This window comes from Podarcis pityusensis (assembly GCF_964106645.2).
Source record: "Podarcis pityusensis genome assembly, chromosome: 13".
Lineage (NCBI taxonomy): Eukaryota > Metazoa > Chordata > Lepidosauria > Squamata > Lacertidae > Podarcis > Podarcis pityusensis.
In genome coordinates this window covers 3,882,572-3,908,636 of record NC_138038.1, presented here as the reverse complement: position 1 = coordinate 3,908,636, position 26,065 = coordinate 3,882,572, and the positions used below count along the sequence as shown (strand labels likewise).

Here is a 26,065-nt window from a genome sequence, read left to right as displayed (position 1 = left end):
CCACTGACTTAAAAAAACTTTTTACACCAATGTGACCTAGTAGTACTTTTTCAAGGTAGTGCCTATGGTTTCTTAAACAGAAAGGGGTGGTCATTAAGAGGGAAAACCAGCTCATGATTGGTATAGTACTGACTAGACAGGCATTTGAGCAATGTCCTTCTCTCAACCAAAGTTTGTATATGCAAACATTAGGGTTCATTTGTGCAACTATTGTAATTTTGAGGGTGGCCACACAAAGTGGTATAAACATGTACTTGTTCTTTTCAAAATATAATAAAGTAAGACCCCAGTTGAGAGGACTTTCACAAGACTAATTCACCAGGTAGGAAGGAAGATATCATTGAGGTGGGAAGGTTTTCATCTTTGTTGCATTAATAAGTTTAGGAACATAAAAGCAAAAGAAAAGGTTTCTGGCCCATCTAGTTCTCACAGTGGCCAACCAGATGCCTGGTGGAAACCCACAAGCAGGATTCCAGCACAAGAGCAACTCTCCCCTCCATGAAGTTTCAGAAGCACTGCTGCCTCAGTGTGGAGATGGAGTGGAGCCCTCATGGCTAGTAGCCATCAATTGCCGTCTCCTCTGTGAATTTGTCAAGTCCTATTTTAAAGCCATGGGACGCGGGTGGCGCTGTGGGTAAAACCTCAGCGCCTAGGACTTGCCGATCGCATGGTCAGCGGTTCGAATCCCCGCGGCGGGGTGCGCTGCTGTCGTTCGGTCCCAGCACCTGCCAACCTAGCAGTTCAAAAGCACCCCCGGGTGCAAGTAGATAAATAGGGACCGCTTACTAGCGGAAAGGTAAACGGCGTTTCCGTGTGCTGCGCTGGCTCGCCACGCGACCCGGAAGTGTCTGCAGACAGCGCTGGCTCCCGGCCTATAGAGTGAGATGAGCGCACAACCCTAGAGTCTGGCAAGACTGGCCCGTACGGGCAGGGGTACCTTTACCTATTTTAAAGCCATCTAGGTTGGTGGCCGTCACTGCCTGTTACTACCCTGTATGCAAGATTCCTTAATGCAGGCAACAGTGCCGAATGGTTCATATCAGTGCAACATATCATAATGTTACTACTTCTGAAATCTGGAAATATTTTATGAGAGATTCACCATGTGCTTCCATTAGATTCCAGTTTTCATGTTCTACATTTCTGAGTTTGTTAGAAATTTCCAATAACAAAGGATATAAGTTTGTAATTATGTTTTCATTAGTAAAACTGCCCAGAGTGGCTGGGGAAACCCAGCCAGATGGGCAGGGTAGAAATAATAAATAGTATAGTAAGTAAGAAGAGTAGTACTGTATAGTAAGAATGTGAAAAAATTTCATGCAATATTCTTTGCTGAATTTTATTGTCTTATTATCTTCCTGAGTGGGTCATGGAAACTGCTATTCTGAATGATGCTTTTTGTATAGTGCAGAGTGGATGAATTTATGGAACCAAGAGGGCGGTAGCCCAGAAAACCTTGGAAACCACTGCTTTAAAAGTGTGTTTTAGTCAATATTTCTTTATTCACTGATATCTGGCTGTTTGACCGGCGTAGACCCTTAGGGAACAGTTTCGAAACTCCTGCCATAGTATTAGTACAGAAGGGAACATCATTCATTTCATAATTGAAACCAGAATAAAATTACTTCTCCCCTTTATTTTTTCTCCAATAGGTGTCACTAGAAATGGCACCTGGCTGGTCTTTCTTCCTGTTGCTCCAGTAGAGACGACAGCAGCTGGCATCCTGAGTGTAGCAATATTAACTGTGGTTTTGGGATCTGCTTCTTTCTTGCTGCTTGGACATTTGTTGACGTTTCATCTTTACCTCTGTAAGTAAAACAATTCTGAAAAACACAGGGTAGGGGAGTGCAAATGAAGGGCTCAGTTTATGCAAAAGACAGGCTTTTATCCCCAATCTTAATGGTGCCCTGAGTGTACACTATTTTCTCACTAAAGGGAATGATGGTCAAAGATAATGTGAAAGCTCACTGAATTTGCTGACACCCATCTAAGCTGCAAAGCTTTAGGGATTTATAGTTTTTAAATCTTAAAAAAGCACAAACTTCCATGTACGTAGTGAATAAAAAGATGAACACATATGAATACATGACTCGACATCGACCCAGGCTGTCTACCATTTCTCGAGAAACAAGCACAGAGGGAACATCAGATACAACACACACAGTGGACTCTTTACAGGTAAGATCTTCTGTCCTCCTTAGATTTGCCTTTCCGCAGCATACCTGCTTCAAGTATATATTCATCTGGAAGGTCAAACGTGTAGCCCTATTCAGGTGTTTGCCTGAATATGTGTGAACGAAATGTGCGGAGGAGGCAGATGTGTGCCTGAAAGCCCCACCTCCAACATCTGCACATGCCAGTTCCATTTGAAACCTTCCCACATTGAGAGTGATCTGAAAGAACACACTTAGAAACCTCCCCATGATCAGGAACCATATATTTTCAGGGTTCCCAAATCACAGTGAGGATTTTGAGTTCACCTGAATGTGGTTAGAATGCCCCTTCAGCAAGGGCGCTGACTTGGCCCCCAGATTATGGATGCCCACTAGTGCCCACGACAGAACAAGACACCCTCTATGAGAAGCTTAGGTTCTGTTTAGGTGGAGGAGAGGGGGGTCCGAGTGCTGTGGCCTCCTCCCCATGCTGCTGAACTCGCTTGGCTGTTCCACTTGCCTTGACACTTTGCCCGCTGGGGCTCACGGTAGGCCATGGAGCTGGCTCCTCTTGCTCAATTTATAGGTGGGGAAAGGGTTAACCCCTCTTTTTCCAACGCCTTGATGCAAACGGCACCACCGCTGGGTATGTTCAATGCTTTGAAGCTATGAAACATTCATTTCATGGATATCCTGCCTGATTTCCAATTTGGCCTTTAATCTTTCAGCTTTTGCCGTGTGAATTCTAGACAACATTTAGAACATCTCCCCCTCTTTAATGCGCATTTAAACTTAAATCCTAAAAAGTAGTTTCTATCTGGCACAGGAGCAACCCTCTTATAGGTCTGTGTTCACATTCTTAGGATCTAACTGAAGTAAGAAAACCAGACGAAGTAGCACCCTCCTCTATATCAGGGTAAGTTAACAGATACATGGCTATCATTTTACTGAGCCCAGTGTCCAGTGAGCAAGTGAAAATTATTGCAACCAGAAAGAACAAATCGGGTTTATTTAGGAATTTGCCTTTCATCAAACACTAGGTAAAGAAAACCATAGTAATAACTGCTGCATATACCTGTTTTCCATAGAAAATATTCTGACTCAGGCCTGATTCATATGTAACACAAACCATGGTCAGACAAAACGCTAAGCAAACCCAGCTTAGCTTTGGGAAGAGTAAAGGCAGGAGGACTGAGGAGAAGAGAAGAGCTTTGATTTTTCCTTTTGAGCATCTGCACGCCTGCCCATTCATTCTTAGCCATAGTTTGGCTTAGTGTTTTATGAGAACTGGCCAGTGGGTTATTTCTGTTCCAATTAAAATTCTCTCAAGCTTCAACTGCTTAGAGAGCCAGTGTGGTGTAGTGGTTAAGAGCGGTAGTCACGTAATCTGGTGAACCGGGTTCGCGTCTCCGCTCCTCCACATGCAGCTGCTAGGTGACCTTGGGCCAGTCACACTTCTCTGAAGTCTCTCAGCCCCACTCACCTCACAGAGTGTTTGTTGTGGGGGAGGAAGGGAAAGGAGAATGTGAGCCGCTTTGAGACTCCTTAAAGGGAGTGAAAGGCGGGATATCAAATCCAAACTCTTCTTAGTAGAAAACACAGCCATTATATATGATTGACAGGTTGTGACCATAATGTAAGTAATCCATCTTGGAGTTCATTGCTCAAAACACAAATCAATTAGGGGCACATGAGAGCCAATTTTTTTCTGGAAACAGAACAACAGAAATATCAATCTGATAGTCCTTCTACCATCATCATAAGGTTGGCATACTTTAGTTGGGAGACTATGCACAGGAATTAAAACAAGGCATAATGTGGACACACCACCAAAACGCCAAACAGCATGGTGTACCAACCATATCCCCTCATTAACCATATATAGAAGAGGTCAACCCATGCCTGGCAATGGGCATATACTTCCATGGTGAGGCAACTCCATCCCAGTCCATAGATATAATGATGCAACAACACCATCAACTTGTATGGATGCTTGAGTCTCCTTATCCTGCACACACAGTCTGCAAAAAACAAACCTTTAGACACCCACACAGCCACAGCTCATTTCAAAGAAGCATGTATGGAGAATTCTAGGAGAAGTTTTAAGTCCTGCCGGAGAGTCAGTGTCCCTGTGGATGGGAGGAACTTTCCACCCAGAAAAGGGAAGGCGCAGGTGAGACCATAATTATATCTTCACAGAACCACTGCAGTAGCTCAGAATTAAACAGTGCTGAGACAGGAAGCTGGAGGAAGGGGTTTTAGGCCACACCAGGGAGAAGATGTGATCATTTTTAAAATATCTGTTTTTCACAAGTTTTGCATAGTTCTGGAAGTCTGCATGCAAACCAGCTGGAATAATTCCAGAAGGCTGCACACGGTCTATTGGCTTGGTTGCTGCATATGCTCATAAGATGCCATCTCTGCCCAAAGGGTATCTGCAAGGGAATAACTTAAGTCTTTAATTTTGCTTTGCTCCCTAGAACTCATGCCAATTAACTGCACTTGATCAGGAACAGCATCAGGAACAGCTGGCTTCCTCAGAGACGGCCTGTGTGGCATTTCCAGAAGATTACTGTGTTTCATCGATGCGAAATGACCATTGTATGCACTTGATTCAGCATAGCTAAAGGGAAAGGTGGAATGCCAGTTCCTGCTCTCAGTTGGGTCAAAACTGGACACTGAAATCACAAGAGGAGATGTTCCCTTTCTTATCCAAATCAGCATGCTTCTTTTGTCTCTGAGAAGGTGCTATTATGTGGAAGGCTGTGGCCAGTCAAAAGACCACATGTAAAAAACATGGTGGACTTGGAGGATGCGCCAGGTCATACTTCTAGACGAGGTCTGTGTGTACAGAACTGATGAAATTTTGGTCTGGAGGTTCTCCAATCCAAGATAATGAAGGGCTTGAAGTGTTTTTCATCAGCTGGCAATGCATTATATGAAGACCAGCTGATAACAGCTAATTATTTGGTTATAAGCTGCTTGGAGGAAGAGAGGGTGAGGGTAGGCAGAGGGTGGCTGGATAGGATTTCAGTGACAGGAATCATTTTGAGGCCCATGCTGATGACCAATGTGTCTCCCAACTCTGTCTCTATTTAATGGGAACAGCATGTGTTTCCTGAAGTTGTACTTCAAGTGTGAATAATCTCTGCTGAAGAGCCAGAAGATATCCACAAGGCAAGAGTAGCCGTTCACAGGTTCTTCCTTGCAATGAACCAGTAATAGCTACTGTTGTGAATGCATCCCTAGTAAATGGGAAGCTAGTAAATGGGTAGCAAAATATGTAGCAGATCACAGGATATAGAGAAGATAGCTTGGAGGGTAATCATTTGACATTGCCAAATAGAGTAGTAAGTCTTAGAGTCAAAAGTATCCTCCACGTGGCATTGGGAAGGCTCCAATAAATTAGACTGATTTCCCCAAAATGTATTTATATAAAGTGTCACCACAGAAAGTCCTGCTTATTAATGCCAGTTGGAAAATACTTTCCTTTTTGTCTCTACGCTGAAAACCAGTTTTTTTAATAGAAAATGGATTGTGTATTTGATCCTTTTTTAAAATGCTATTTCTTATGAATAAATTATATGATTTTGTGGCATTACAGGAACATTTTAATAAACTCCCCCCATAAAACAACACAAGAGTCTGTCTATCCTAGTTACATATGTAAGATTGGGCTTTACTTGACTAAAAATTACAGAGGTTGATTCTCATTTGCACTTTACATGGGGAGAGATCCTTTAGATTGGAAAGTTTTCTAGGTTTTTAATATGAGAGGAAAATGTTATTGAATGAAATGTACTTGTAATGAAATGTAATCCTCATTCTTTTCATAAAAAGCATTAAAGATAATAAAATTATTATTTTTAAATTGCCTTTCAAATATGGGGAGGAATATAGTCTATGAAATATTGGTGGCATATAAAGCAATTGTGTCATAAAGAGCCTAACACTAGGCTGCTTCGTTGTGGAGGTAAAGGCTGGAAAGCACATTTCTGAAAAATGAAAGTCACCCAAAGCTTATATTAAAAGAAACGCAGGAAATTGTAATTGTACAAGTGCATGATGAATAATAACTAGCCAAGCGGCATTGATTCTGACCCTGTGGAGTTAGCAGCCACCAGTTCTACGTGACTGCTCTCAGTCTCTGGGAGCTTGCGACCAAGAACATGCGATCAGGGCTAGTAAACAGGGGCTTTTGCGAGGGTGTTTAGTGAGCTGGTTTGAGGGGAAGCCTGGAGTGCTAGGACACAAGTGTATGGAGGAGCAAGAGACCTGGGCAGTGACTTGGAACACCTGTGCCATGTTTGTTTTCCTGCCTGAGGGTGTATGAAGTTACACCTGCAGCAAATGTAAGCTGGTTGCCTTGCTGGAAGAGAAGGTTCAGCAACTTGAGGTCCACCTCTCCAGACATAGAGTCATCAGAGGAAGATATTCTAGATGGAGCAAAGCAGACTGTCCTGGATTAGTGATACTGTGGGGGTAGGACACCCTTAGAGAGGAGGAAGATCACTAAATGCAGGAAGCAAACCCCTGGAGGCATGTGACACACAGAAGCAGGACTGTCAAGAAACGTGTTGTGTCTTTGGGGCGGTACAATTGATTCCAGGCCCTCCCATTGGATCCTTAATTCTGGGCCACAGGAACAAGGACAGCAGTTGCAGGTCTCAGAACATACACAGATGGCTAGAGAAGGAGCAGTATATAGAAGGATTCCATCCACTGCCCAGAGGAGGATGTGATGTGTTGTGGTGGCAAGTGACTCCTCTACTGATGGGACAGAGGTTGCAGTGTGCAGGTGTAACAAGATGTCCCAGGAGGTGTGCTGTCTTCCAGTTGCAAAGATTCAAGATGTGACAGAGAAGTTACCAAGTCTTATAAAGCCCATCAAGCATTACACCTCCCTCCCTCCCTTGTATCCCATGTGGGTACAAATGATACCACCAGACACATATAGCAAGGGACTATGAGACTATGGGTAGGAAGCTGAAGGCACTTGAGGCACAGGTGGTTATGTCCTCACTCCTTCCTGTTGAGTGATGGCCCTCAACAGGATGACCCAGGAAGAAAGAGGAAAATGCTGGAAGTAAGACAGGAGTGCCTGGCGTGCTCTGGTCCATGGGGTCACAAAGAGTCGGACACGACTAAACAACAACAACAAAAACAACTGGCTGCGCAGATGGTGTTGGGGAAATACTGGCTTCTTTGACCATGGTTCTCACCTCCATGAAGAAAGATTTCTGGCAAGAGATGGGTTGCACCTCATAGAGGTTGGCAAGAATGTGGATTAAATTAGGATTAAATTTAGGTTTGTTTCATAATCAGATCCCCAGACAAACACTATTTTCTCCCATCAACTTGTTCTAATCAGATAGTTGAGGGGCAGAGTCCTCTGCCCCATTGTCAAGAACAGGAAGACTTTGCAGAGGGTAACTATGCAACTCAGTCATAACTTTTGATAACAGCAGCCTAGCAACTGGGATTTATAAACAGCAGCTGGAAAACACATTTCTTTCACCATTTTGCTGAATTATTTGTTTTTAAGGCAGGGAACCTGGCACTCATTTTACATGTTTGTTTTTAAAAACACGAATGTCTTTCTCAAAAGCTGATAATACAAATATTCAAATGTGAATGGGGAACTTAATCTTGGAGGTTTGCCCTGTGCAGATGTTGAGGGAAAACACAGAGCTTTATCTTCTCGGGATGAGGAATGATCTCAACGGTAGCTGTGTTTAACAAAGAGATCTATAATGACCAGTAAACATAATCCAAACAATTGAATAACTGAACAGGGAAACTTTTCAGGGGAGGAAAAGACATAGGCTTTCAAATCTGTTAATTCCCCCCTCCCTTCTTTGGAATCTAGTGGTTTGGCCAAAGACAAAACTGAATTTTGCAATTAGCAAAAGCAATCAGGAAAAAACCTAAATAATAATTAGTATGCAAACATTTGTATCGCCACCATGATGTTTATGCTTGCCAGTTCCCAGACTGAAAGTTGGAAATCTGTCAGGCTGGGTTGCTACACTGCCCACCCAGTGTTGCCTGCCTCAAGTTCTGAATTTTTTAAAACCAGAAGATTATGCAGCTGAAGTCTACAGAGAACTAGAGAAGTCTGCTAGGGTTCCTGAGCAAAGTGACTATTCATAGAAAAGGAACATAAGCCCTTTTGCTAAATAAGTGTAAGAGCTGGTGTAGTATACTGGCTAGGAGGCCAAAGATGCAATAACCCCACTTATTCAGGAGTAATTCTCACTGAATTCAATATGGTTTACTTCTGAGTAAAAATGGTTAAGATTGGGCTATACATACATGAATCAGAAAGTCCTTCATTCAAATATCTCTTTGGCCACACACTCACTCGATTGCCTTAGGCCAGAGGTTTTCAATTTTTTGAATCCACGGCTTGCCTGCAGAACTTGCAGCCTCCCACCCTTTTTCAAACAGCCTCCCTTGTGGAGTGTTCCCTCAGCCTCTCTCCTCTCCCCTCTCCTTGGGAGTCCTCTGGGCAGCCGCAACTGCCACCCCTGGTCTCTCAGCTGCCCCCTCCGCCCCAAAGAGAGGTGACTTCTCACACTGCCCCACAGAGGCCTGGGAAGCACCCCCTGGCCAGCCCCAGAGGCATCATTCCTCTGGGGGGGCTTATAGCCAGAGCTGCTGCAACAAACAGCTGTGCAAGCCTTTGGGAGGCAGAGACACAAGAGATCATAAGAGGAGGGAGGAAAAGAAAGAGGGTCAGAGGCCAGTGTTGCCATGGTACCCCTGACCATCCTTCAAGGGACCTCAGGGTGCCATGGCACACTGGTTGAAAACCACTGCTTTAGGCACACTACTTTTCCTGTCTGCATTATGGGGCTAATGCTAGTCAATCTGGCAGAGTTGTTGCAATGATTGATGCTACAAGGTAATGTATATTACATGCTTTGAACATTCAAAAGTGCTATACAAATGTTGTGCATTTTTGTACTGCTAATATTGTATACCAGTTCAAATGGAGCTAATTAAACCTTGAATGTGCCATTGTAATCAGAGCAAAATGAAATACAATCCATCCTTGCCCTTTCTTACTCTTTTTGATTGGGTGATATCCAGTATTGTATGAGTGGAATTCCCTTCCTATCCTCCTACCTGTAGCCTCTTGCCCTGCCTTCATCAGGGCGTCCCACCTTTACCTGCCACACAACTGGCATTTTATGCATTATCCTAATTGTGTAGGGCAAGTGAATGTGGCCTGGGATGGATTCATGGAGCAAATTATGACTTTGGACAGGACTAATTCAGTCCACAGGGTGGCTCTGCCACACTGGTGCCTGGGATATGCCTTGGAAACTGTATATCTGGATTAAGGAGGCAATAAAATGGGACACCATTTTGATAAATACCATGCTCATGCAGGAGCCACACTGAAGGCACATAAACTGTCACATGGAAGAACCCACAGATAGTTATCAAGTGTTAACTGGTTTAAATTGGCTCCTGATAAATGAAGTAAAGCTTTGGGCAGCAGCAAACAGGCCTCCATCACCCAGCAGGTGAGCCAGTTTAGAATGCAATGGGCCTTTTGCTGGTCCAGCTCTGCCCACTCCCCAACTTGTTTCAGTGGTTTATACAGTGGTACCTCGGGTTACATACGCTTCAGATTACAGACTCCGCTAACCCAGAAATAGTACCTCGGGTTAAGAACTTTGCTTCAGGATGAGAACAGAAATCGTGCTCCAGCGGTGCGGCGGCAGCAGGAGGCCCCATTAGCTAAAGTGGTGCTTCAGGCTAAGAACAGTTTCAGGTTAAGAACAGACCTCTGGAACAATTTAAGTACGTAACCAGAGGTACCACTGTATTGGCTTCTGTTTGTGGGGATACCCCCAACAGTAGCTTCTACCCACCATTCCAAAAACTGCAGCAAGGAGGGACAACTCTATCTCATCCAAACCCCTTCCAACATTTGCTCTCCCCATTAAAAAACTGATTAAAACTGCTTCACTTCAGATGGGACAGAATCCTAGCTTCCTTTTTGGGGGTGGGTGGGGGGTCCTGTGGTCACTGATGATAGCAATTTTTTATCAGTTGTCTCCCCCTTGTTGCTGAGGATTATATTGTAAACTGCCCCATTATCTTTGGATGAAGGGCAATATATAAATTAAATATGTAACTAAATAAAATAAGATTGCTCTTCAGTTCCGTGTACAGGAGGCTCCCTGTTTTATACATATGCAAAACTGCATCTGTCTTGATGTCTTCACAATAGCTAGTGCCAACAACTGGGCAAAAAGCATTCTGCTTAGGATAACTCCCATGAATTTTTATGTATTTCAGAAGTGTTGGTAAGCAAATAGTAAGCAGAGGATGCATTATGGATGAACTTCATTAATGTTTTCTAATCCCAATGGATCACAGTGAATTGCGCCATTAACAGATGAGTCACAGCAGGTATGGGAAACACTGGTCAGATTTTTGTTTGTTTTAGTGTGTTTTAGTGTTCTCACTTTGTATTTTTATGTTGTGAACCACCTTTTGATCTTTGGGTGAAGGATGGTGTAACAAACAAGCAAACATATACTGTAGGTACAGGCAATGCCGTTTTCATGCCAGGCAGGGAAATTGGCATTACTTCAGGGAAAAGTGAATACTGGCTTACAGAAAGCAGGGCATCGTGGCCTTACCAGTGCCATGAATGAAATTATGTTTTAAATTTTGCCCTGTTTCCAGGAGGAAAACACTAAATCATGTGAAGCCTGTTATCACTCCTCCCACCCCCACCACACGTCACTGGGTACCCTTGTTAAAAAGGTAGAAGTGATTCTGGCAAGGATTCACAGGACACAGTTTTTTACTTTTTGTAGAGAGGTCCCAACTGGTGGCTTCTTACCCATTTCCTGCCTCCTTTCCCACGTGTGTTGATGGCAGATTAAAAACCATGTTCAATTGGTTTTACAAAGTCAATAAAAGTACACCATGTTGCATAGAACCTGTAATTCCCCGCCCCCCGCTCGGGACGTTTGCTTTGTTTGTCTGGACAAATTACGTGTTTTACAATGTTGCATTCCTGCAACCCGAGAGATTTCCACTTTTTTGCTACCACTAACTCAGCTGCTGTTAGCAAGTGTAAGAGAAGATCTTTCTTGCTTGAATCTCGACGCTGCCGAGTAAAGAGAAGAGAGGCGGTTTTGGATCTGGGCTGTTTTGTGGTCAGGCTGGTTTTTGCCGGGCGGAACCTCCCTGCCAAGGGGATGGCCCAATGGTTGCCATCGGTTTGACTTGACTTAATTTTATAATGAATGATTTTAGAGTGTTGTACTGTTTTATTGTTGTTAGCCGCCCTGAGCCCGGCTTCGCCTGGGGAGGGCGGGATATAAATAAAAATTATTATTATTATTATTATTAAATTCGGGGCTGCGCCACCACGCAGGAAGCCAAGACCCAGGTAGTGCGGTATGCAGGTATGTAAGTATATGGAGTCTACCGCCCTATACTCGTAGATCTCAGGACATCAAATTACAATATAAAAAGCACCCCCCCCAACCTTCTTGGGCCTGCTGGCTGGAGAGACTGGAGGCGCTCCGGGACGCAGCCCCCTGCTGCCCGCGTGGAGCGCGCTCCGGGCCGAGTTCCGCGGGCCGGCGGGGGCCGCGGGAGGGCGCGCCGAGGGCCACGGCAGGCGCCTGGCTGGGCGGAGTCCCGCGCCCGGCCCCTCGACGGCCCTTCGCCAATGCCGGGCGCGCAGGGCGGAGCCGGCCGGCCGCCTCAGAGCCGCGCTCGCCGCGCCTCGCTCAGCCGCCGCGGACGCTTCTTGTGCTGGGGGCTCCGCGAGTCCGGGGCCGAGAGGGCGCAGCGCGGACGGGCAGGAGCCGAGTGGAGCGGAGCCCGTCCGAGCGGGGAGGTAAGCGGGGCGAGGAGCGGGGCTTGGCGGGGCTTGGCGGGACTGCGCGCCCCAGGCAGCGCCGCCTTCCCAGGAGCGCCCGCCAGTTCCGGGTCCCCGGTGGCCTTTTTTGGGCGGCGGCGGCGGCGGCCAGGCAGCCGGCCCCCCAGAGCTCCGCGCCCGCCCGCTGAAGGCTGCCGAGTCCGGCGGGCGGGCGAGGCGCCGGCAGCCCCAGCGCGCGCGGGTTGCGCCTGCTGCTGCTGCCCCCTCTGGGCGCCCGCGCTGGGGCTGCCGCGCCTGGGAAGGCGCTGCTGGCTGGCCGCCTCCCGGGCTGCAAAGCGAAAGCGCAGAGGCATGCCAGGGCCGGCGGAGGAGGGAGACGGCGCTTTCCCCCTGCTGAAGTTGGCGTCTAAACATTGCCGGGCTCTGCCTCTGACCGCCCTCTTCGAGGAGAGATCCCGGCTGCCGGCTCGCTGCTGCTGCTGCTGCTGCTGTATTTGAGCCCAGGCTCTCGGAGCTCGTGGAGCGGTCGAAACAAACAGGCGCCTGCATACGAGGAGAGAGATGGCATTCTTTGAAATTGCAGGAGCCTTCTTGCATTTAAAGGGACGGATCCCTGTGGACCTCTTGCTCGGAGATGTGCACCCTTCTGCTCTAATAGATCTTGCTTTAAAAAGCCGACTCCCTTTCTGCCCCTCCACCCCAGAGAAATCTGAAAGATTTTGCTGGCAAATAAACAGCCTCTTCCTGCAAACAGAAGCTGCGCACATACACGAGGGGGGTGGATGGTGCCGCCGGGGGGGGGGGATGTGTGGATGTGATGGGGGAATCTTTAGGTTCTTACTAGTTATGGCTTCTAGATTTTTCTGGTGTTTTTGTAGGTGCTTCAGTGTTACGTAATAGATCTTGAAAACTGGAGTCTGTGTCAGACTCGCTGAGGACCCCCTTCTCTTTCCCCTTCCATTGCAGTGTTTATCTTTCATTTTCTGGGGAAGAAGGTTCCTGAGAAGCAGCAACTGAGGATCCTTATGCATGTGTTTCACAAGGGAGAATAAATTATGCACCTTCCCTGGAGATAGCAGGTGCAATGGAAATGATTCACACTGGATCCTTCGGTTCCACTTTCTGATTTCATTCCTGCCAGAGGGAGAGCAATATTTACTCATTTCCTCAGCATGTTGCTGTCTGTGCACAGCACCTGATCTGGCCTGCAATCCTCAGACCTGGCCATTTCAGAGCAAGCCCCTTGCCTTAGTCAGGAAGATTGCAGAGAGAGGGAGCTGGAGGGCTGGGACAAACCCCCAAAGCCCAGGGCTCAGGTGGTCTTGTGTCCTCTGCAGCAGGGGGGGAGGCAAGATCTGTTGGCACACAGTCCCTGAGGCCCCTTCCCTGAATTTTCTGCTTTCATTCTTTTACAGCCTTTTGATTTACACAAGTCAATAGAAGGGAAAGGCAGGCAGGCAGGATTCTACCTTGTTATACAGTAACACTTCTGCCTTCTAGTAGGCTGACCAGTGACGACAAAAGCACTGAGGTGACTGGAACTATATCTTAGTAAATAACTGTAAAGGATAAATATATCATAGAATCATAGAGTTGGAAGAGACCACAAGGGCCATCGAGTCCAACCCCCTGCCAAGCAGGAAACACCATCAGAGCACTCCTGACATATGGTTGTCAAGCCTCTGCTTAAAGACCTCCAAAGAAGGAGACTCCACCACACTCCTTGGCAGCAAATTCCACTGTCGAACAGCTCTTACTGTCAGGAAGTTCTTCCTAATGTTTAGGTGGAATCTTCTTTCTTGTAGTTTGGATCCATTGCTCCGTGTCCGCTTCTCTGGAGCAGCAGAAAACAACCTTTCTCCCTCCTCTATGTGACATCCTTTTATATATTTGAACATGGCTATCATATCACCCCTTAACCTCCTCTTCTCCAGGCTAAACATGCCCAGCTCCCTTAGCCGTTCTTCATAAGGCATCGTTTCCAGGCCTTTGACCATTTTGGTTGCCCTCCTCTGGACCCGTTCCAGTTTGTCAGTGTCCTTCTTGAACTGTGGTGCCCAGAACTGGACACAGTACTCCAGGTGAGGTCTGACCAGAGCAGAATACAGTGGCACTATTACTTCCCTTGATCTAGATGCTATACTCCTATTGATGCAGCCCAGGATTGCATTGGCTTTTTTAGCTGCCGTGTCACACTATCTTGTGTTTTGATGTGTCATGCCCTATCTGGGTGTTCAGAACCACATCACAGGAAGTGTGGGGGGGGGGCTGCACATGTCTGCACTGTGTCCCAACAACCCCCTTCCCCCAAACGGCTGTCTGTGTCTTCAGTTGGGTCTGACCCTCTGACTTGGAGGATCTTTGTACAAGTAAAATAAATGATGGCTTGTTGCGGTTATCTGGGTGCTAAGGAGAGCCACTCTGCACAAGCTCAGAATCTCTATTATTTCAGGACAGTTGCAGCACTGGAAAACCTCTGGAGATTAGATTATTTTTATTCTGCCTGTTACAGTTGTGGCCTGGTGCTTGCTAAGGTGGCGAAACCTGTGCCTGAAGGGTACCATTTTATAGTGTAGGTGGAGGCTCGTTTAAGGAATGCATTACCTGCACATAGAAAACTGGTATATCAAGGAGAAAACTAGCCTAGAGCCCTTCTCTCACTGGCATGTTGGTTTTCTGTGTGCTATTAACCACCTGCTTGGTTTGTTCATAGGGAAAGAAGAACAGTTTCTCAGAACTTTGTAAAATTAAAAACTTTGCAGTCGATGAATCTATTACTAGGGAGATCGGAGTAACCAAAATTACATTCTTATGCCATTTCCTTAATCTTAATACAGATTAGTTTTTGTCTACATGGACAAAGTGGTTCCTCCACTCTTTCAAATGACACTCAAGTGTGGTAGTTCTGAGTTCTATTGTCTATTGTGTCCGGAGACAATAGTTATTTCAGAAAGCTGAAGAGTGATCTAAGACAGGCATCATTGCCAATGGTGTGCATGCTCATCCCACTGTAATGTCTCTTCATAGGTTTGAAACTTTTGGGGGGTAATTCAGAAACCTACAAACTCTTTTTAACCAGAGACAACGCTGGGTGCTTCCATGCCTGCCTTTCATGTGAAATTGCTATATGTACTAACTTTTAATGAAGTATCCCATGAAGCCTTCATCCAATCATTGTCTTCCTGCATTTTCCCCATGGTGCTTCCACCTATTCCCAGGCAGCAGAAGGTCCTCCTTTTCCCAGAATGGAAGAGCTTGTGCTGTCTACACAGTTCTGGATGCTTTCAGTGTTACTCTTCCATATTTTTAGAAGGGGGGGGGGGTGACACATCCAGAAAGGGGGCCTATTGCAGCTCAGCACACATTCATAATAGGATTTCTGTCGGGTGCCATTTCATGACCATATCTAACTAGGCCTAAACGCATGCCTCTCTGGTCTCTTTAAATGAATGAGAAAAACCGTAATGCCTTCACATTACGGTAGTGCACTTGTGTATGTGAGTTTATGGTGGGTTTGTTGCCACTCATGCTTGCAATTTAGTTTTTGCAGCATCTCTATGATGTCCCGCTTATCAAAACGCCACCCCACATCTCCTCCCTTTAATTCAGATTTATCATTTCTGCAGGTTGGTTTAAAAAAAAAAAAATATTAGGTATTCCTCAGATTTCAATGGGGAAGAAAATGGTGTGCCAATTTGTTGAGGGTGTTACTGTGTGGACACTGCAAACAAACACGACTCCAGAGTACTGATGAATCAACAATAAACTCACATAGCTGTATTCTTATTCTTATTTAAATTATTTACTACATGCTTTTGGGTGCATAGCTCCATCAGCATTGATGCTGAGTCTCAGTGCCACTATAGAGAATGCCCTCTCATGTCACCTCGTACTGTATCTCAGGGGATGGAGGTGCAAGCTTTCAATCTCCTCCTCTGGCCAGCAAAATACGACGAACAGCACATGCAAGCTTGTAAATGTGGTGGGAATCCATAATCTCCCTGAAAAACTGATCCATAGGCCCAGGAGCTGATTACCCACAACTCTCCTCATCCCTGGCCATTGGCCATGCTTGCTGAGCAGCAGCATCTGAAGAGGCAACTTAAGTACTGGCACTTAGTGAGACCATATGAATGTTTGGGCTCACACCCGCTTTGCCCTGCCCAGTCCTTTTTGCTGCTGCACTGCGCTGTACCAAGGTTTGGCTTGGCTCATCATCCAACTAGGATTCGTGGTTAAGCTCTCTCCTCACTAATCGCAAGCAAGAACAAACGTTCACGATACTGTACAGCAGCAAAAAGGACTGGGCAGGAGCAAAGGGCCTGCAAGCTGCTCTCCAGGAGTCCTCATGCTCCTGTAATCTTGCTAAGCTGCAGTTTGGTGTAGCTCAATGTGCAAAACAGGCCACAGAGTAGCTATAAGGATAAGAGGAGAGATGCCCATTTTGGCTGCTTTGAGCTTTATGGTGGTTACCTGAAACATTATTCTTTGCTTGCTAGGACTATGCAAACTACCATTTTGCTTTGAAGTGCTCGAAATGAGTTTTTGCAGGAGCCGAACAAGCGCTACCTGGAACCAAACACAGGATGTTAGCTCTGTACCTGAAGATATTTTGTGCTCTGTTATCTCAGCCTCAGAAAGGCACCCAGCTAGAGAGGATGGTTATGTAGGAGGGGAGAAGTGATGCAGCATGTGAGCATGAGACATGTACAAACAAAATTGTTTAGAGAAAGCTGTCATGACGAGTTCTCCCGAGAACAGGGAGCTACCTACCTGCCCATCAGCTGATACAGAAATAACGTCTGATGACTTTCATGTCCTGCATGTGTCTTGCATAGTGCTCTGTGAGACCCTCTGAAGAAGCCCCTTTCAAAGCATGGCAGAAGATAGAACTCTGAAAGGGGCTTCCCAAATCCCACCCCTTAATTGTAGTCTCATCCTAAGTCCCTTTCCTTTTTTGCCAGCACCTTGAAAGGGACTTAAGCAAGACCTGACAATCAGCTGATCCTAGTGAATCCACTCTCCATTTATCCCCCTTGTTTTGTGTCTCTGTGTGCATTTTTTTATCATTGGTTATCTTGGTGCTGAGATTTGCTAGCATAGGTAGATGACTGAATATGTAATTAGGATCGGTGTCTTGAAGAGGAGGGAGAAAGGTTGTTTTCTGCTGCTCCAGAGAAGCGGACACGGAGCAATGGATCCAAACTACAAGAAAGAAGATTCCACCTAAACATTAGGAAGAACTTCCTGACAGTAAGAGCTGTTCGACAGTGGAATTTGCTGCCCAGGAGTGTGGTGGAGTCTCCTTCTTTGGAGGTCTTTAAGCAGAGGCTTGACAACCATATGTCAGGAGTGCTCTGATGGTGTTTCCTGCTTGGCAGGGGGTTGGACTCGATGGCCCTGGTGGTCTCTTCCAACTCTATGATTCTATGATTCTATGAATTGCAAAACATGGCTTGTATATTCTGCATCTCACTGCACCATTTGATTCCTGTTTTCTATAAAGTCCTGAAACATTTAACGCTATCCTATATTAGAATGCTAACAGTAGCAATTTGGAGACTTGAGGTCACATTTACCCCTGTGATATTGGTATCTATCACAGGATAGATGATCCATCTGTACAGTACTGTTGCTTGTTCTCAGGCTTGCAAATAACCACTAGCCTACTTGCCTGCTGGAGTGAAAGAATATTTTCCAGCCAACCAGGTTAGAAAGCTTTTGCAAATGAGAGGGCAGTTTATTCTTCTTTTATTTTGGGCTGTCAAAAGGACCCAGCATAGGTGTGCATGAGCTGGTGTGTTAGGAAAGCTGCCTTGTGCCTTTGCATTTACTCCTGAGAATAGATGCAGGCCTTTGCTATGTTTTGCTCTACCTTGGTCTGACCATTGGAGTTGTTTTATATGTCATTATCAGCCCCATTTCTGTTCCTCCAAGCAGCTGAGAATATATGGTCAGGTCAGCTGATTTATTTAGGCAGTTTGAGCTTCTTTCCTCTTGCCTCAGAATAATTCCTGTGTGTTTTGGAAAGAGGCCAGTAAAGTCCATATAGCAAATTGCTATGATGCTGCCATTTTTACTCTTACTTGCAATGTACTTTTTAAATTAATGTGCTTTATGTATTATTAGCTTCTTCTGTCTGAAAGATACTTTTTATAGGCATTTATCAGCATACATACTGTATGGTGGAGTTTATGTAGGTTGGTTTTTTCTTTTTATTTAAAAAAAATAACATTTAACCTGAAATTGGTTCCACAGATTTTGTATGTAAATGTGTTATATAATTTCAAATTTTAAACGACATTTCCATTTCCATTTTGTTGGAGGCATGTAGGGAATGTGTAGCATTTGAACAGTAAGTTACTTATTTTAATTTTATAAGAATTTCTGTTACAAAAATGAGAGAAGACTGGCCAGTTTTTCAAGGAGTCCTGTAGCACCTTGAAGAGTGAACATTTTTTTGTGGCATAAGGGTTTTTTGTTTTCTACTTGTAGGGTAGAGTCTACTTCTTAGATGCAGCTTTTTCCAAGCTGAATCAATGAAGCTTCTGACTGTGGTTTATTTTTGATCAGAATTCACCACAAGACCACATTTTAGGCATGTAGGCTCCTTAATTTAGGATAGTGACTTGTTTCCTATTTCCTTCAACAGCCTTCATGACAAAAAATCTGACCTGATTTTGCTAAAACAAGAAACACTACTTTGCTCTTAATGCCTAATGAAAAAAACCCAAAATTTGGCAAGATAAAAAGTTCACGTGGATTGTTCACTAACAGTTCCATAAGCTCAAAAATGTTGGGGTTTTTTAATTTTAAAAAATGAACAAAGGTTCACAAGGGCAGGTTGTGGAAATGCTTGTGTGTGAAATCATATGAATCACCTGAAAACTACATGGATTGGTAGGGTAGCAAGCTAGCTAGGCCAAAATCATTTTTCCATTTGCAGACAGGAGATACAGAAGAACCCTAGTGACCACAGTAAAGCTGAGGCCCAATTCACACATTATGGTTTTTCTGGTGTACACCTAAAGCCTAATGTGTGTCTGCAGATACATACGTCATACATTTGTCAGATTGCAGCTCCCTTTTGAGCGGCAAATCCAGGTTTGTTTCTTTGTCAGACGCGAAGCTCCCTTGAGTGTCCCTATCAGACTTCCAGACACAGATACCAAACAAATGCAGCATCCCCTGGGACTGTAAGCATCAACTATTCAACAGGTTGGATTCTGACAACCAGTATTCTTATCCAGTGGCAACTGGTCACAGCCCTCATGCAGTTGAACCCATGAAGAATTTTGGCCTCCACCAAAGAATGGCTCCCTTCACTCTTGCTTGCAACAGCCGTGCTCAGCACAGAGTGAGAGAAACATCCCAGCAGAGGCAGTCTTCTCTTAAGACTATAGGGACTTCTTTGCTGGATCACATCAAGGTGCAGCTTTGAGAAGAGTTCTGCTTTCAGCAGTGCCCAGATGTCTAGATGCTCACAAGCAAGGCCTCCACTTATTGCTTGCCTTCAGTATCACCCCTGAAGATAAGTCAGGCATGTCCACTTTCAACTTGTGTCCAGCCCTGGCAGCTGCAAGAACAAACTGGGACAACAGACTGACAGCAGTAGTTGGGTTTGGATTGCAGGGACCAGACCTGAGAGTCATCTACATCAGCCTTGGGTCATCTGGAAGGGCCAAATATTCCATCAGCTGATAGGCCACCAAACCATTAGAAACATTTCCCCATCTGACATTGTCCCACAATGTGGTGACTCTGCAAAACTACTCCTCCCTTGGAAAGCTGGTCCTTCACCCCGGGTTCACCCCAAGGCACCCTTCATGCAATCTTGTCAAGCTTCACCAAAATTTAAATTTGGGTATCAGCAGGACTTTTTTCAGCCCAAACTCACTGGAACTCAGTTTGGCACCTTTCAGAGAAAAAGGGAGGCAGTCGTGGTGAGTTTTGGCACCTCTTTTTCTAGAAAAATAGCACTAGATATCAGAATTTTATGGTTTTTAGCCCCCCACCTCAGCTCCACAATTGGAAAAAGGCTTGCAAACAGGCACTTGCCTGGTCACCTGTGGTGAGTAAGGATCAGTGGCAAGTACATGATCAGGCAGGGAAGTGCTGCAGATATTGATGGCTCTTCTTCTTCAGGCTGATTAAGGTAATCACACTTCAGCTTTGTGTTCATTTCCACCTCAGTGTTGAAATGGGATAGAGCACAACTGTTTAATTAACTTGTAACAATATTCCATAGAACTGAATTTAACAAGGTGGGGACGGAGTGGGGGATTAAACGGTCAGATTGCAGAAATTTAATAGAGCCAGGAAAGTGAAATTGACACCCTGAAATCTCTCTCTGATGTCTTCAAGCAGTCACCACCTCTTCAATTTGCCTCTGACACACACACACACACACACACACACACACACACACAAAAAACACAACAGCTGTGCAGCACCCTAGAGCTGTACAGGGCAGCTGTTCAGAGCTCACTAAAAGAAACAGTGATCCTTTTCTTTATCAGTGCTAATGTTTACTACGAGACCCAGGGATGCGTTTAAAGTCATCCATGTAAATGCTGATCCTTTGTGACACCATTTGGTTGCAACAGGGGATGATGGCCTGGCTGCTCTTCAATAGTCAGGGCACATACAGCATCTAGTTTCATGCAGGACTTTCAAGCAAATCCTGAAGGCCTTTTGCATTAGAGTTTTGGATGGTTCCTTTCTAATTTGCCATCTAATAAAAACCAAAAACAGATTATGTCCAGTTTCTGCAATGCCTTTATCTGGAAGCTCCTGGGGGGGGGCCTGTGTTCATACAGAATGAGTGGCCAGCCTTCCCTCTTGGATCTGGGCAAGGTTTACTTGCTGCTCCATTCGTCTGCTGCCATTCCTCCAAAGAGCATGCACCTTTCCCCCCTTTGATTCTCACAGCAACTCTGTGAGGTCGGTTAGGCTGAGAGAAAGTGACAAACTCAGCTTTACTAGCAAGTGACATGGTTAAGCCAAGGTCTTAATCCTGCAGCAGCAGGGCTTCCTCCTCACTGGCCCGCAGTAGCTCTCAGGATCTTTCGTTGAGACCGGTCAGGTTGTTTCTTATTGAGCAAATCTCAGATTCTTTTGCCTTTGTCACATTTTGTTTGGTGCTATTTGCTAAACTGCACAGACAAAAAGACTATTCAGACCTATCTCGGATGGACCACAGTTTTCACAGATCAACCGATCCTTTCCCCTTGCATGAAGCACCTCTGTTAACACCACATAGGTAGCTCTCAGGGTACTTTGGGATGTTTAGCCAGATATGGCAATGTGAATGTGCAGTCACACTCGCAAAGTCCCACAAGCTTCAGTCCGACGTTCAGCATCTCTATGAAGCTTCTGGGTGGCGGGGGCGGGGCAGAATTGAAAAAAACAACAACACTGTTGTTGTTGTGTCGTTTAGTCATGTCTGACTCTTTGTGACCCCATGGACCAGAGCACACCAGGCACTTCTGTCTTCCACTGCCTCCCGCAGTTTGGTGAAACTCATGTTAGTAGCTTCGAGAACACTGTCCAACCATCCTCTGTCGTCCCCTTCTCCTTGTGCCCTCCATCTTTCCCAACATCAGGGTCTTTTCCAGGGAGTCTTCTCTTCTCATGAGGTGGACAAAGTATTGGAGCCTCAGCTTCAGGATCTGTCCTTCCAGTGAGCACTCAGGGCTGATTTCCTTAAGAATGGAGAGGTTTGATCTTCTTGCAGTCCATGGGACTCTCAAGAGTCTCCTCCAGCACCAGAATTCAAAAGCATCAATTCTTCGGCGATCAGCCTTCTTTATGGTCCAGCTCTCACTTCCATACATCACTACTGGGAAAACCATAGCTTTAACTATACGGACCTTTGTTGGCAAGGTGATGTCTCTGCTTTTTAAGATGCTGTCTAGGTTTGTCATTGCTTTTCTCCCAAGAAGCAGGCGTCAACAGTGTTACCAATATGCAAATGAGCCCCAGCTTTATGCCAGCATTTCATCAGAATTAGGAGATGCTGTTGAAGTGCTGGACCAGCTTCTGGTCTCAGTTATGTGCTGGATGAGGGTCAGCAAGCTGAAAGCAAATCCCAGGAAGTCTGAGGTTCTGTGGATCAGTGGTTTATAAGTTTGGGAATTAGGGAGTTGGCCAGTTCTGGATGGAATAGTGCTTTACCTGAAAGACCAAGTTTGCAGCTTGAGAGCACACCTTGATTCCACATTATTGCTGGAGGAATGCCCCTGCCATGTCTAGCTGGTCTGTCCAGCTATAGTCATTCCTGAACTAGAACATCTTGACCTCAGGTACCCATGCACTAATGTCCTCCAAATTTGATGACTGCAATGTGCTTTACGTGGACTGCCCTTTCTGGCTGCTTGACAATGTGAGACAGGGCATTGTTAGGGGTGGCCCCCTGATTATGAAACCATGACCTCATTTAGCACAAGATGAAAACTGTTTTGTTTACCCAGGCCTTTGAAATGTAATCAGCCTTCTTGCTGACAGTGTTACTAGGAACATAGTCAGCTGCCTCCTGTAGAGTCGGACCATTGCTCTATTTAGCTCAGTTTTGTCCACACTGAGTGGCAGAGGCTCTCCAGAATTTCTGACTGGGTTTTCCCCCTGTGCTGCCCAGAAATGCCTAGGATGGAACTGTGTGTAAAGTAGATGGTCTACCATTGAGCTATGGCACTTCCCAACGTGCATGTTGTTTTTGTGTTAATGCTAGTTTGTATTGTTGTGCTGTGTTACTTTGTGCAGCCGTTGGGAGAACGGGTGGGAAATAAATACCGTTGGGAGAAAGGGTGAGGAAATAAATACATCTCTTCCAAAGCAGATATAGTTTTATAGTTCTTTTTTGCAGTGTAGGGGAAAGCATGTTATGTAGCATTTTCTTACTTTTTATTACTCTCTGCAAATGTCTTATAGAGAACTTAGCGCAGCTCCATAGCTGGACCTGCTTTGCCCTCCCCAGAGGGGTAACAGAGACAAGTCAATTTGGAAAGAGGTTCTTTATGGAACTAAAAACCCCTATGTAAACTAACATGTTGTATCCCCCTCCCCCCCCCCCCCCCCCGGATCTGCCCTCTGAAAAATCAGTAAATTCTCTTTAGGATTTCCTTTCCTAAAGGGAGCCTTGGATAACCTGTGTTCTGAGAAGAACTGCAGCAGCTGACAGTAAAATCAACTGTGTGTGTAGCGTAGAAACATGTCTCTTAATTCAGCCCTGAGCAGAACTGAGAAACAGGCTGCATTAACGCTGATTCTTACTGATGCTTATAAAAATTGGGCCAGAGATGCATTCACAGTGATGGCCTTAAGCTAATCATCCTCTGAATTAAGAGAAAACAACTATTCTCCTGCGCCTGCCCAGCCCATCCAGTTTTTCTGAGTATGCTTTGTCAAAAGATGGAATGAAAATACCAATATACTGTAGGATACTGTTATCAGGAAATTTCTCTGTGCAAGCCCTCTATGAAATGAGCAGGAGCTGCTGCACAAGGACACACAAACTGTTGCTGATTGAATTTGATGCCCACATCTGCATTGGGTGGGAATGTCTGTTCCCATTTAGTACTGCAGGAACACATACAGTAGTAGTAGTGTGACCCTCCAATTTTTAAGCATTTGGGGGAAAACTGTCCATTTCTTTCCTCTCCACTCCCTGTATTCTCAGCAGCCAAAGCAACGGTGGGAGTTTTCACTGGAATACATGGTACAGGCTTCCTGTGTGTTCGACCACAAACTTGAGGGGGAAATTGCCAAAATTGAGCAAACTGCTCATTTTTCAGAATTCCCCATCTCTCCCGCCTTTGCATATTGCAGAACTGGTACAAATCAGGGTGTAGCTCTTATTCTGATATATGTCTGATATGGAACTTTCCTTTATTGTGCATTTCCTGGTAAGTTCTTGACTATTGCAGACTGACACTGAGGATGACAATTCAGAAACTTCAGCCGGCCCCAAATGCAGCCGTGTGGCCTTGTCAGGAACTATCTATGAGGAGCACACTAGTGAGTTGTGACCACAGAACAGGATTATAGGTTTGGTGCTAAATTATAGCATCTGAGGCACAGTTGACCTGTTCCAGAAAAAAACTTAGTTTGGAGGTGGCTCCCCTTCTAGCGAATTCTTTCCCCAGAGTAGATTTCCTGGTTGATTCAATTAGTGCTTTAAGAGAGACATTAAATGCATTTATTTTCTACCAGGCCTTTTAAGATTTCAACTGAATATTAGTTTTAAACATGGGATTTGTAACAAATATTGGTGTGTGGAGTGTTCCTATTCAAGGTTTCCTGACAGTGAGTCAGCCCTGCTCTTTTCCAGGATACCCTTTTTTCTGTGTTTTGTGGCCATAGCATGCTCAGCCCTCGTTGGGTCGCTGGGGTCTTTTTGCTTTTGCCCCCTTAGGTCACCCCAAAAACTTTTGCACTTCTTCAAACCTTGGAGTTTCCCTGAGCCACCTGGTCTCTTTCTTAGCTACATAAGGATCCACAGAGAATGTGTTTGCTATTAGCATATATAGGATCCTGTCTCCCGTTTTTATGATATATAGTGTCCTTCCAGCTGCATCGTTCGCTGCTTCTTGGCAGTTTTTATTTGTATTTTATTGTGCTTCTTTTTATCTAATGTTGTGAGGCACTTTGAGGACCTTGGCTGGCAGAAGGTGGAAATTAAAACCTTTATATATGAACTATTTCACTTGCAAAGGTTTGTAGTTCTTGTCGGTTGGGTAATACTGGGGAGAAAATTGTGTGACCCTAAATTGCTGCAGTCTCAGCCTGCTACATGCATTGTGCTTGATGAACCCTGGCTGGAACAAGTATCTGTTGTACAGTGACTAGAATAAATTGTACAACCACTATCCTTACTCGGCCGTTACCCACTTCCACCCTTATCTGTCCTGACATGATCTCTGTAGTTGAACTGTTGATGGACTGGTTGTCCTCTGTGCCTGTCTATGCTGAAAACAAGACTTCCATTGTACTCCTGACTATGCTATGTCTGCTCTGTCTAAAATGGAAGCCTGTCACTTGACAGGTGTCATCAGACGTGTCATCTGAATGTCTTCTTCTTGGGCAGAATGCTTTGGGAGGTTTTAGGTGGGAGAGGGCACCAGGAAACTCATACTGTTGAGCATTAGGATTACTTCTGTTGCTGGTTGTGCTAGCAAAGATGATGGCAACAAAATTTAAAAACAAGTGTCATGGGAAGATAATGTTGCACACTTCTTTTCATGTCTGACGAACTTCTGGGGTTTAATCACACCAAGGACCAGAGAGCTCCCTGGGCCAGATTCCAGCCTCAGTCCCTGAGCTCCTCCTCGGAGGCCCTGGCTGCTGGACAGGAGGTACATTGGGGAGACAGAATCTTCCATGGGTGATAATTTCTAGGATGAAAAGCTTCTGGCAGAAGTAGCAGCTATGGTGAATCAACAGTACACCATGCATTATTAGAGCAGAGAGGTTAATTAGAGCAACTTCTGAGAGTTTGTGGGAAGAAGAGTGATAATTACCATATTTTTTCTTTTTAAAATATGTTTAAAATTGGGGGTCGTCTTATACATGGATACAATCTCCCCCCATTTTCTTTATTTGGAGACCCCTAAAACAGGGCATGTCTTATATACGGGGAAAATATGGTAATTGTGGTTGATAAGGTACAGAGACTAGAAAAATACACCAAGCCTATAAACATACTGTAATTTTAAAAGCCTAAATAGTTAAAATAGCCACGCGGAATATTCGCAGTGGGTGCACATACGTTTTTCTTGCTTTGCAGATATAGAGGAGGGAAGAGTAGCTCAGAATAGCCACTTTCAAAGTGGCTAGAGTTTTGGGGAGGGGTTTCCAAAGCAGGTGGGGATGTTGTGTGGCTCACCTCGTAAAACTGACCCCTGCTTAGCAGGGCAGATTGCATGATGGTGCTTTACCTGAAGATCACAATTGTTCTAATGTTGGGAGACACTCACAGAGTAACCCTTACTCAGATGTAAGTCCGGCTGAGTTTTGCAGGGTGTACTCCCTTGGATGTGTACCCAGGATAGTA

At 45.1% G+C, this 26,065-nt stretch overlaps 2 protein-coding genes and 1 long non-coding RNA gene across 15 annotated transcripts in view; 2 read left to right on the top strand and 1 right to left on the bottom strand.

The window, feature by feature from the left end:
• LOC308460487 (palmitoyltransferase ZDHHC11-like) overlaps positions 1–5,751 on the top strand; it is a 38,795-nt gene extending 33,044 nt beyond the window's left edge. For all 13 annotated transcript variants that reach the window (XM_080976954.1, XM_080976959.1, XM_080976958.1 and 10 more), the window contains 4 exons: positions 1,653–1,808; positions 2,057–2,178; positions 3,017–3,069; positions 4,634–5,751. In XM_080976954.1, coding sequence (XP_080833080.1) covers positions 1,653–1,808; positions 2,057–2,178; positions 3,017–3,069; positions 4,634–4,649 — 347 coding nt within the window. In that variant the 3' untranslated portion in view covers positions 4,650–5,751. The remainder of the gene's footprint in view (positions 1–1,652; positions 1,809–2,056; positions 2,179–3,016; positions 3,070–4,633) is intronic.
• LOC308460676 lies at positions 11–11,759 on the bottom strand. The gene is made up of 3 exons (XR_013978713.1): positions 11,677–11,759; positions 944–1,823; positions 11–598 (listed from the first exon to the last, which is right to left on the bottom strand). It is a non-coding gene; the product is annotated as an uncharacterized lncRNA (long non-coding RNA).
• Positions 11,760–11,926: 167 nt separating this feature from the next.
• The window catches only part of TPPP (tubulin polymerization promoting protein), a 49,617-nt gene continuing 35,478 nt past the window's right edge, over positions 11,927–26,065 (top strand). The window contains exon 1 of the mRNA XM_080977120.1: positions 11,927–12,033. The gene's annotated coding sequence lies outside the window, so the exon portion shown is untranslated. The remainder of the gene's footprint in view (positions 12,034–26,065) is intronic.